The sequence below is a fragment of the Doryrhamphus excisus genome, chromosome 3 (genome assembly GCF_030265055.1).
Source record: "Doryrhamphus excisus isolate RoL2022-K1 chromosome 3, RoL_Dexc_1.0, whole genome shotgun sequence".
NCBI lineage: Eukaryota > Metazoa > Chordata > Actinopteri > Syngnathiformes > Syngnathidae > Doryrhamphus > Doryrhamphus excisus.
Window position 1 is genome coordinate 240462 of NC_080468.1, and position 12731 is coordinate 253192.

Genomic DNA, 12731 nt, shown 5'->3' on the forward strand with positions numbered 1-12731 from the left:
TGGGACGTATAATAGAAATATTCACACTAGGCAATTAGTACGCAAGTTCACTCTACTAAATAGCAATTAACCAATTAATTTATCTTGTTTTAAATGAGCCGCATTCCAACCATGATAATAAACAGATTTATATCCAAACAGCTCTCTGACAATGTCACTGGAGCCTGAGCATCATTATTTTGAGATGTGTTCATTTTTACAGTGATTTTATTGGTCTCATTAGAGTCTTCAGAAGTGTCTGGTGAGGGTATGTCATCTTAAACAATTAGTCTGTAAATATAAATACACGCCGGAACACTACTATGTTTCACGTCTAAATTAGGACATGGAGGGAGATAGGGCTCTTATAACCTATGATGGTTAGAGGGCACGCAGAGCACATTTACAGTTACAGTACACACTACTATGGAAGAGCTAATTCAATCCCTCTGACAAAGTGAAACCCATCGACAAAAGCATGCATGATCCCATCGGGGTATCGATCTGCCCTGGTACTTTGTGTGGTTTTATGCGACAGATGGATGCAAGATGATGCACAAAAAACACACAAGACTTTGGCAGTGGCCACGTTTCCCTGTCTGAACAATAAGTAGGGCGTTTGCAACAGACATATTCACCATCACTATAGGCTATCTCGGCTAACTCTATGGTATTATCACGCCTGATAATGTCAGTAAACAATGTGCTAACTCCCTTTGAATGTTGTGGCTCGAATGGATCCACGTTTACCTTGCGCAAACTTAGCAAGCTTAATCGTTGAGCTGACAAGTTAAAACCAGGCAGACGTTTTTGTCTCTACAGCAGCCACCATAGAACACAGCTAGTAGCATACATCGATGATGATTTAATGCAATAACAAGCCGTGTTGTCTTTACCCTCTGGATCTCTTCATCATGGCCCCGGTTACAAAACTAGTTTTGTAGCTCGGCAGCACCGTCCAGTAATGGTTTTGGTCAGACATGGTGATCGATGAAGCCAATCCAGGTGTGGAAGGTGTCCTCTACATGTCAAATAGTTTCCCCGGTGTAGCTTTGCTAGAGTCAGTTAGCTTAGCTTAGCCCACAGCCTCCGATGGAAGCAACTCCATTCAGCTTCGGTAAAAACTGACCCCAGACCCACGGCTCGCCAGCTCGACAATAACGAGCGGCTTCTACGGCCATGTCCGTCGCTCTACTAGCTAGCCCTATCACCAGTTACGTTTCCTTAAAAAACCCGTCTTCCACAGTGCGAGACATTGCCGACTGATAGCTGCGACAAAAAATAACAGTGAGAAAAACTTTCCAGTCAGTCAGTCACAGGCTCAGCAGCGACGGACAGCGCATGCGCACTGCCTTGCTACTGGAGGGAGGAGGAAATAGCGTTGCATTTAAGTGCTGCCACAAAAACATGGGAAAAACAGGCCAGAAGAAAATGAACAATTTAAAACAGAAAAAATAATAATCGGGCCATAATGATGACGGTGATAATGTAAAGAATTTGGCCTCATATATCCAAAATATATGTTTATGAGCATTATTATTTAACATGCAGGGTATCTAACGTATCTAATAGGGTCTGTGGCTTTACCAGAATTCAATAATGTTACATTTGTCTCCAACGGATGTCCTTTCTTCTGACTCACGGTTGATTTTTTTTCTATTTTTAGTTAGCAGTGTAAAATATTGTTTCTTTTATATGGACAGGGTGTTACATATACGTAGATTAATATCACTATTCACACACAGTAGCAGTTGCCAGCTGCATTGGAAAGTACAATTGGTCCAACCCTCAATAATAAACCTTTCCACCAATCAATTTCCTACAGTTCTAGCTTATGAATGTCATTACATGACAAACATGTATAACAAACCCACATACTAAATACTGTTTTTCTCATTGAAAAGAGAGCATTCCTTATTTTGTTTACTTCCATAACACTGTCATTTGTGTCCTACATTTAGAGACCTGTTATCTTAAATTACCTCTGAGTCACAGGGTGAAAATAACCCTAACCCCCTTGTAAAAACAGTGCAGAAGTTCCAAGACAGATTCAAGTTTCTCAAGAGACCGATGCTTACAGGTAGAATAAAGGGTTTCTCAGATGACCCAGCTATTTTTACAGATAAATGGTGATCCACTAACACCAACAAATATTCAAAGTGTGCCCAACCAACGCTTCCACCCTGTTGTTTAAGTTGACATAAAACCAGTCTGAGCGGTGAGACCACTTTGTCTGCAGACAGTCTCAGTCCCAGTCAATGCATATGCACAGCTATGAAAGGCAAGTATTTAAATCCACGGATAAACGGACAACAGACGACAGGCACCTGGATGATCTGGTTTGGAGGAGAATGACATTGATGTCACTTACACAGTTCCCCGACGTGGAAGACTCAGCTCTTTCTGGAATAAAGAAAATTGAGAAAACCAATAAGGGATATGCAAGGCAAACGCTGGTTTAGTGTGTCAGTTATAGCTTCAGACATGCAGTGAGCTGCACCATGTTAATGTTTAAATAAAACCAAGATTTTCTAAATTAAATTTTTACCATTATTTGGACCCTGTAGACATGAAATAGCACCCTTATACTCACCTGCATATTCTTATCATTCTTTGTTTACAACACATTTCTCAAAGCTACTGAGCTAAGCTAACTAGTTAGCCTCTCCAATTTACTTATTCTCAAAGTTTGGAGGGGGGGGACTACAAAGTAAGAAGTAGGACTAGGCGATGTATCAATATTTTTAAAATATCAATATTTCTTTTAAGCATGACATGAAAAACAAGCATATTGTTCATACTGATATAGACTGGATTTGACACAATTTCAAAATGGCGCCGCCCAAGTGCAAGCTAGCTACAGCAGCTCCATGTCTACTGTGGCATTGTTAGTGTTAAATAGTGTTTTAGTTATGACTTTTGTTATGACTATTGTTGTTGTGCCATAGCGACCCCTTTAAGCAAGTGTGTGCAGCTATGGATGTTCATCTTGTTACGTTTGTAGCTTGCCTCTTGCTCCATTGTTTACACTCAGGAGCAGCTGTTAGCTTTGAGCGCCCCCTTCGCTACGCGAACCGATCGTAGCAAAGGAGGAGAGGCTGCACAGTCGGAGTAAACGGCAAAAACAACTGTATAAAAACGGTATCAAACATATTTACCGTCCGTCGTCATGGGGAACATGAGATGGAAGCGCTAACGGTGCTACCCCGGCTACTGTGGGGGGAACATTAGATTAACTTCAGTAATGTTGTGAGACATTTACTATTATATTACTATTATACAAGATTACCTTCACACTGCATGGATTCAGCTATGGCATTTCCGATAGTTCTCCTCCCTGTCCTCTCCCATTCCATGTGGAAGTGGTAAGCTTTTGGCTTCTTACTTTGTCTTTCTTAAGTTTAGAATACATAAATTCGATCATATATCCGTTTTGTAGTTTTGTTTGAATGTGAGAAGCAAGTATAGCCAGACACACCTCACAATGATCAATAAACGCGACTGAGCTTGTTCCATTAGCATCTATGCCCACAGCCTCCACTGTGATTGACATGTGGTGTTTTTGGGGTTAAATCCATCCATACGTTCCACATCACTTGTCCCTACTAGTGTCAGGGCTGAGCTGGAGAGGCTGAGTTTGCCAGACAATGACACACATACACACATACACACACACACTGTATAGACAAACAAACATTCACACTCACATTCACACCTACGGTCAATTTACTCTCCAATTAGCCAAACATGGATGGTTTTGGGAGGTGGCAGCAAGCCTAGGTAGCTGGGAAAAAGCCATGCACGCAGCAGGAGAAGATGCAAACTCCACACAGAGATACCCAAACAAACATGTGACTGTGAAGCCAGCATGCAAACCCCTTTTCCACATTTTTATTTTAATCTTTTAAAAAAATTCTCATTCCAAAACCATCCAAAATTCTCATTTTTGGATGGTTTCCTACTAAGGCCATGTCCACATAAATATGGATATTTTCAAAAAACCCACATCTGCTCCTCTGTGGTGTCAACAAGGTGTCATGGGGATTCCAAAGTCATGGACCATTAAGGCAATTTTAACCAATCAGAGTCACCGATGACGTCATTTCTACCGACGGACCAAAACAAACATGGTGACGCACTGGGCAAGTTACATGTGGACTGCTAGTGAAGTTGCATTGCTTCACATTTGACAGCAAAATCTATTGAATATTAAATTGAAAATGGATGAAACATGTTCTTTATTAAAATGTAGCAGATGTTGATTATCACGACAATGCTGTGACTGAATAATGACAGGTTAGTGAAAGTTGTTCTACCAGCAATCAAGATCTTGTCCCAAATCCATATGAATACAGAGACAGATACTTTATTCATCTACAAGAGAAAATACACAGTTTTTCAGCGTGGGCGTCAACAGCAGCAGCGACATCTTCCGAAGCCCACAATCGCACCTTTGTTGTCAACGTCAAGCGTCTGTAAGCGTATGTTTACTCTTACACACACAAAAAGTCATTTCAGCATGCTTGAAAGCTGCGAGGTTATGTGTGTCCTTGGACACATTTATTTATTTTTATGTTGACATAATGGTATAAAAATTGTTACGTCATCCGTCAGCAACAAGCCAAAACCTCAGTTTTCGCCATCCACACCACTTTTCTGACCTATAAATGTAGTTAGAATGTTGTATTCTCGTGTTAAACCAGGGGGTCTCAAACATGCGGCCTGCGGGCCACACTACTTTGAGGCCGCCTTGATATGAAGGTTTAATGTTTAAGTTTGATATGGATGCTGTATGGTATCATGTACCCAGAAAAAATTATTACGTTTGATTAATGTTCATGTTAAAGGTTAAATAACTGTTAATAATTATCCTCCCTATCCGTGTGGAAGTGGTAAGTTTTTGGCTATTTAAGTTTAAAGGAAATAACTTGAAGGCTAGGGCGGCACGGCGGTCTAGTGGTTAGCGCGCAGACCTCACAGCTAGGAGACCAGGGTTCAATTCCACCCTCGGGCATCTCTGTGTGGAGTTTGCATGTTCTCCCCGTGCATGCGTGGGTTTTCTCCGGGTACTCCGGTTTCCTCCCACATTCCAAAAACATGCGACGTTAATTGGCGACTCCAAATTGTCCATTAGGGATGAATGTGAGTGTGAATGGTTGTTTGTCTATATGTGCCCTGTGATTGGCTGGCGACCAGTCCAGGGTGTACCCCGCCTCTCGCCCGAAGACAGCTGGGACTTTTCCAATAATCTACATACAGTAAACCTCGGATATATCGGATTCAATTGTTCCCACTGGTTTTGTCCGATATAAGTGAAATCCGTTACCGGAAAATGTCCGTTTTACGCATATATCGGATTTATATCCGGTATATGCGTAAATCGGATTTTATCCGTTATAAAAAGGCACTTCCTTGACTATGTTTCCAATGTACCTGGACGCGCAGGCAACGCTGCAAACGCTGCAAATGACGTCGTATAGTGGCCTGTCACGATTCGGCAAATCGGAGCGCCACGATGCGGCCATCCGATATATGCGAGGGAAATTTAATGGAAATGCATTGGAACGGGACTGGAGATTTTGTCCGAAATAGGCGAAATCCGTTATAAAAAATCCGATATATGCAATGAATTTTTATTGGAAATGCATTACAGAAAAATTGGTTCTTTTTTATCTGTCCGTTGTGAGCGAATTTCCGATATATCCGAGTCCGATATATCCGAGGTTTACTGTTGGTGATGTGGTCTGATGTTTAAAGTGCTCCTGAAAAAATACTTGAGAACATACTGCTGATAGTAGAACACTTTCACAGATAAAATTAGACAAATAATTCAATGAAAATTATAAGTATAAAATAGTGTGTGTGTTAAATATATGTTCTGGCCCCCGGACAATTTTGTTAACTCAATGTGGCCCACGAGTCAAAATATTTGCCCACTCCTGGTCTAGTCTCCACTTCCCGATTGGTTTCACGTTCCAAAAAATATGGCTAAAAAGATACATCACCGTTTATCGACTCCTATAAAGTTGGGTTCACAGCTAGCGGCACAAACCGGAAGTCCTTCCAAGCGCACTGGAGTGTGACGAACCACAGCAGAGTGGGTGTGCCCGGAGGCGGGCCGTGGGTGTATTTAATGATAACAGACCGTTTTCACGGGAAGCATGAAATCCAAAGCAATACAGTTGAGTAGAAGAACTAGAAAGCGTTGTCTGCCGGTTATTGTATGTAGCTGCTTTATAGGAGTCCACAATTCAATACACAGGGACGACAAATTTGCATCCTTTTTAAGGACAAAACCTCTGGATGAGAAACCAAAACACGTAGAAAAATATGCATATTCAAGTGGACATGGCCTAAGTCTAATCAGGCTTTCCCGTTTTTCCAGCGTTACCTTCTGTGTTTACTTTCACATCGGTATATCATTTTCACAATGACATGCCTGGAGTTATTCATTGTTTTATTTTGAAGTTTCAAAAATGCATTAGAAGTTATTGTGATGTACTGTATTAATTATTCTCACTCAGTTTCATTGCAAGCCGCCTGATTTACGTGGAAGTGCATGCAAATGTAATTCGCTGCAGCCTGGCCTTGTTCCTTGCATGACAAATGGCTTGTGATTCAATGGGAATACAGTCCAAGTCTTCAGTGGGTCCTGTTGACCATGTGCTTGACAGGAAGATGTGATGCCAGTCTGGATAGCATTGTGTTTTCCACTTGAAATATTACACCTTTTTTATTGCCATACTGCAATATTCCCAATGAGACTGTATGCTGTATTGTACTTCTCATTCCCATCACCACCTCCAGTTTGGAGTTTTCAAGTGAATTCCTAACAATGGCTTTTTGCTGCACACAACACAGTATAAGGTACTTCATTACTCCGTCGTAGAAAACTAAACATGGCACCAAGGAGAAGATAAAGGAGGTGTTCCTGCGCCTGTCACCAAGGCAACCACATTTACAAAGCGTTGAAACGAGATGCTCCAATATAAACACGCAAGATAAACACATGAATGACTTCAATGAGGGGGGCTACACCCAATGTAGATCCTCAAAATATCTCACAATAACACCGACGGCTCGTCATCATCGTCATTAGCCTGGAAGCAGTGTCGTGTAGTGTTTGTTTACCTGTAGCCCACGTCGTCTGAGGATATTCGGTTCATCCATTGTTAAAGACAATAAAAAAAAAAAAACATCAGCACTCCAAAGCGGCTTCTTGCTCAGTCAAGCCATCCTGCACTGAAATGCACCCGGATAAAGTGCTCCTCCTCACCGCTCCCGCACCGCCACATCCTGTGGATGTTTCTCCTCAGCAGGTTTCACCACCGGCCAAGTCCGGGGAAGGCGCTCGCTTCAGCCGCTTGATCACACGGCACGAAGGGAGGCGAGTGGGTTGATTATCAACGGAGCTGAATTATTGACAGCCTTAATTGAGGCGGTGTTTTTGATGTTTAGGTAACCCAGCTGACACAACATGTGCGGCCATAAGACCATCAAGAACGGTCACAATTGTGAAGCTGCGCGACTGATCCGCATCTGTTGGCGCCCAGCGGCACCAGCGTCCGCTTCTTTGTTTTGTTTCTCTCAAACCACAAGGCTTTGCCTCTTGCCATATACCACATGATCATTCATACAAACGAGATGTGAGGCTCTCTTTGTTCTTCCTAAGCAACTCCCTATTCATGGCATCACCTCTATGTATACATGTGGGTAGAAACTTTCACTTGTGGGAAAAAAAAAATATGGAAATCCATGTGCTTCTGCAGGACACTCAACCTACACTCCTCCTGCTACACAAAGAAACTATTTTGTGGATTATATTTGGTCATTTTGCCTTTAAATTAGCAGGTTGTGCCGCTCCTGAAGTCTTCTGTTGCCTAATCATGTTCTGTTTTGGGTGGTTGTCATGTCTGGATGGCTAAGGGGTCTCAAACTCAATTTACTTGGGGGCCACTGGAGCTCTGGTCTGGGTGAGACTGGGCCGCATCAGGTTTTCAAAAAAAAAAAAAAACGCATTTATTAAAAACAAAAAAACAAAAAAAAAACGTTGCTTTGGTTCCAATTTTCTACAAGAAAAGCTCTGATAAAACAGTCCACTGTTCTCAAATATCTTACTTTTTATTTTTCTACACAAAATAAGATGAAAAATAAATAAACAAATCAAGACTAACGAAAATCAATCAATCAGTAATGAATAAATAAATATAATAATAATAATAAAAGGGCAAATAATAACAACATAAGAAAGCACATATAGTTGGTGGGTAGACAAATTATTTTTTCAGATTAAAATGAACAAAGCATTATTAGAGCCCTGTAGACATGACAAAACACGACTATAGTCACATTTATACTCTTTTTATTTACAACATATTGCGCAACTGCAGGGTCTTGAGACACATGCTAACTCGCAAACTAGAGAGCTAGCGACCTAAACGGTAGCCTTCAAGTTATTTCCTTTCAACTTAAATAGCCAAAAACTTACCACTTCCACACGGATAGGGAGGATAACTATTAACAGTTATTTAACCTTTACCATGAACATGAATCAAACGTAATAATTTTTTCTGGGTACATGATACCATACAGCATCCATATCAAACTTGCACGGGCCGCACTAACATTAAACTTTCATATCAAGGCGGGGGACTTTTTCCCGATCATGAAAAACAATATTTAAAAACTAAAAAATACTATACACAACACAGACTGTATGTGTTCATTTCACCACAGGAGCTATGTCATGTTACAAATATCGTTATCGGCTGATATCGGTACTGACCAAAAAGCCAAAATTGGACATGCCTAATATTTGTATACTCTCGCTTAATTGTTCATTGAATGCATTGCATGGGTTTTCTCCGGGTACTCCGGTTTCCTCCCACATTCCAAAAACATGCTAGGTTAATTGGCCACTCCAAATTGTCCATAGGTATGAATGCGAGTGTGAATGGTTGTTTGTCTATATGTGCCCTGTGATTGGCTGGCCACCAGTCCAGGGTGTATCCCGCCTCTCGCCTGAGGACAGCTGTGGGGTAGCCCCCCCGTATAAAATGAATGAATGAATGAATGCTGCACTCTTCCTGTGATGATGCGTTCAAGCACACTGGCAACTTTGAAAAATGCTGACGTTATTGTACGCCTGGTAGCTCGTCATGTGAAGCGTATCTGAAATCTGACCAGCCCCATTGCGAATAGTGTTTAAGTGACATGGGCCAGCACTGTGGATTCTGAAGGCCCTGGGCAGATAACATTGACATTGCAACACATAGAAGCTGCAATATAATTAGATACGCAAATTCATACACTACAAAATGAAGATACACAATAGACCATTGGGATTAAATTAATACAATTTCATGGAACAAATAGAAGGATTAAGTCGTAAATGTAGATGTAAATGTAGTGTTTACGCTAGCAGACAAGGCTAACGGCACACCACTGCAAAATCTGCAATGCTGATTTCCATGCAACTTTGTGGAGGGTTAGCACATGCAGCAATGGAGAAGTTTTAAATATTGGTGAGGATCTGACAGCCTTATTGAGTCATAATGGGGATTTGCCTATACCCCATAATGCAAATGGTACATTGAATGCTATTTTAGCTTGCTGATCAATAAGACTTTGCTGAGGATTCTTCAGATACACATTGCTGGATTGAGTAAGGAGCTCAAACAATGCACAACGATGAGCCAATTCAAGAAACAATACAAGCAGTTGATGTTTGCTAAATACAAGGATGAAGAGTCTTGAACCAGTCATGATGTGCTATACATATCACTATATTGACATGCACTATGGTACCCATTATGGCATTGGATGATCATATCACCTCCTACTTCGAGACATAAAATAAAACTAGAAAATTCCCGCGGAAATTTTGATGGACTGGCCACCTGTGCTGTGAACCTCGGGCCCGGTGCGCCAACGGCTACCGCGGTAGCACCTAGCAAGAAAGCCTCAAGTACGGCAAAGGTTGATGCAGTCCCATAGTGGCCCCACATCATGCCAAGTGTGTATTTGCCTTTAAACTTGAGTAAATTAGCTAAAATACTAACATGATAACGGCTACCGTGCTAACACGTAGCAAAACTCCTCAGGTCCTGAAAAGTTTTGGCCAGTCCTACAGTGTCCCCACATCATGCCATGTGTGTATTTTCCTTTAGACATGAGTAAATTAGGTAAAATGCTAACATGCTAACAGTCATCATGCTAGCACCTAGCAAGAGGCCCTCAAGTTTAGAAAGTACCAAGGTTGTCCTATAACCTCCCCACATCATGACATGTGCTTAGTAGCCTTTAGGCATGAGTAAATTAGCTTAAATGCTAACATGCTAACAGTCATCATGCTAGCACTTAGCAAGAGAGCCTTACGTTAAAAAAGTGCCTGTGTTGTCCTGTAACCTCCCTAAATCATGCCATGTGTGTATTATCCTTTAGAGATGAGTAAATTAGCTTGAATGCTAACATGCTAACGGCTACCCTGCTAGCATCTAGCAAGATGGCCTCAAGTTTAGAAACTACAACGGTTGTACTATAACCTCCCTACATCATGCCATGTGTGTATTTGCCTTTAGACATGAGTAAATTAGCTTAAATGCTAACATGCTAACGGCTACCATGCTAGCACCTAGCAAGAGAGCCTCAAGTTTAGAAAGTGCCCAGGTTGTCCTATAACCTCCCTACATCATGCCATGTGTGTATTTGCATTTAAATGTGCGTAAATTAGCTTAAATGCTAACATGCTAACAGCCATCATGCTAGCACCTAGCAAGAGACCCTCAAGTTTAGAAACTACCAAGGTTGTCCTATAACATCCCTACATCATGCCATGTGTGTATTTGCCTTTAAACGTGAGTAAATTAGCTTAAATGCTAATATGCTAACAGTCATCATGCTAGCACCTAGCAAGAGAGCCTCAAGTTTAGAAAGTGCCAAGGTTGTCCTATAACCTCCCTACATCATGCCATGTGTGTATTTGCCTTTAAATGTGAGTAAATTAGCTTAAATGCTAACATGCTAACAGTCGTCATGCTAGCACCTAGCAAGAGGGCCTCAACTTTAGGAAGTGCCAAGGTTGTCCTATAACCTCCCTACATCATGCCATGTGTGTATTTGCCTTTAGACATGAGTAAATTAGCTTAAATGCTAACATGCTAACGGCTACCATGCCAGCACCTAGCAAGAGGGTTTCAAGTTTACAAAGTGCCAAGGTTGTCCTTCAACCTCCCTATATCATGCCATGTGTGTATTTGCTTTTAAATGTGAGTAAATTAGCTTAAATGCTAACATGCTAACAGTCGTCATGCTAGCACCTAGCAAGAGGGCCTCAACTTTAGGAAGTGCCAAGGTTGTCCTATAACCTCCCTACACCATGCCATATGTGTAGTTGTCTGAAGACATGAGTAAATTAGCTTAAATGCTAACATGCTAACGGCTACCATGCTCGCAACTAGCAAGAAAGCATCAAGTTGAGAAAGTGCCAAGGTTGTCCTATAACCTCCCTACATCATGCCATGTGTGTATTTGCCTTTAGACAAGAGTAAATTAGCTTAAATGCTAACGGCTACCATGCTAGCACCTAGCAAGAGGGTTTCAAGTTTACAAAGTGCCAAGGTTGTCCTATAACCTCCCTATATCATGCCATGTGTGTATTTGCCTTTAGACATGAGTAAATTAGCTTAAATGCTAACATGCTAACGGCTAACATGCTAGCACCTAGCAAGACAGCCTCAAGTTTAGAAACTGCAAAGGATGCCCTATAATGTCCCTGCATCATGCATGTGTGTATTTGCCTTTAAACATGAGTAAATTAGCTTAAATGCTAACATGCTAACAGTCATCATGCTAGCACCTACCAAGAGAGTCCCAAGTTTAGAAAGTGCCAAGGTTGTCCTATAACCTCCCTACATCATGCCATGTGTGTATTTGCCTTTAGACATGAGTAAATTAGCTTAAATGCTAACATGCTAACGGCTAACATGCTAGCACCTAGCAAGACAGCCTCAAGTTTAGAAACTGCCAAGGATGTCCTATAACGTCCCTGCATCATGTCATGTGTGTATTTGCCTTTAAACGTGAGCAAATTAGCTTAAATGCTAGCATGCTAACAGTTATCATGCTAGCACCTAGCAAGAGAGCCTCAAGTTTAGAAAGTGCCAAGGTTGTCCTATAACCTCCCTACATCATGCCATGTGTGTATTTGCCTTTAGACATGAGTAAATTAGCTTAAATGCTAACATGCTAACGGCTTCCATGCTAGCACCTAGCAAGAGGGTTTCAAGTTTAGAAACTGCCAAGGTTGTCCTATAACCTCCCTACACCACGCCATTTGTGTATTATCCTTTAGACATGAGTAAATTAGCTTAAATGCTAACATGCTAACGGCTACCATGCTAAAACCTAGCAAGAGAGCCTCAAGTTTAGAAACTGCCAAGGTTGTCCTATGACCTCCCTACATCATGCCATGTGTGTATTTGCCTTTAGAAATGAGTAAATTAGCTTAAATGCTAACATGCTAACATGCTAGCAATTAGCATTTAGCCACAGAGAGAGTTTAGAAGTTTATCTAAAAAATGAGCCATCAATCACGTTTCTACGTGGCCGTATGGCTGAGCTACAAGGCTGTGAAAAGTCTGTAAATTCTTGTTTCTTTCACTGGCATGAGCTGTTCTAAAAATAGAACAGGGGTGTCCCTAATATAGTGGCCGATTTTTTGGCTCAGTAGCCAGCCCATAGACAGCTACTTG

At 41.4% G+C, this 12731-nt stretch overlaps 1 protein-coding gene across 3 annotated transcripts in view; it reads right to left on the bottom strand.

Moving 5' to 3' along the window:
- The window catches only part of LOC131125470 (microtubule-associated serine/threonine-protein kinase 3-like), a 32742-nt gene extending 25284 nt beyond the window's left edge, over positions 1 to 7458 (bottom strand). The window contains exons 1-2 of one of the 3 annotated variants that reach the window (XM_058067059.1): positions 7111 to 7458; positions 2351 to 2382 (exon numbers count right to left, since the gene is read on the bottom strand). In XM_058067059.1, the coding sequence (XP_057923042.1) occupies positions 2351 to 2382; positions 7111 to 7149 (71 nt within the window). In that variant the 5' untranslated portion in view covers positions 7150 to 7458. Of the gene's footprint in view, positions 1 to 875; positions 1345 to 2350; positions 2383 to 7110 lie in introns of those variants that run through there. The other 2 variants (XM_058067057.1, XM_058067056.1) reach the window with 2 other exon arrangements.
- Between the last annotated feature and the right edge of the window lie 5273 nt (positions 7459 to 12731).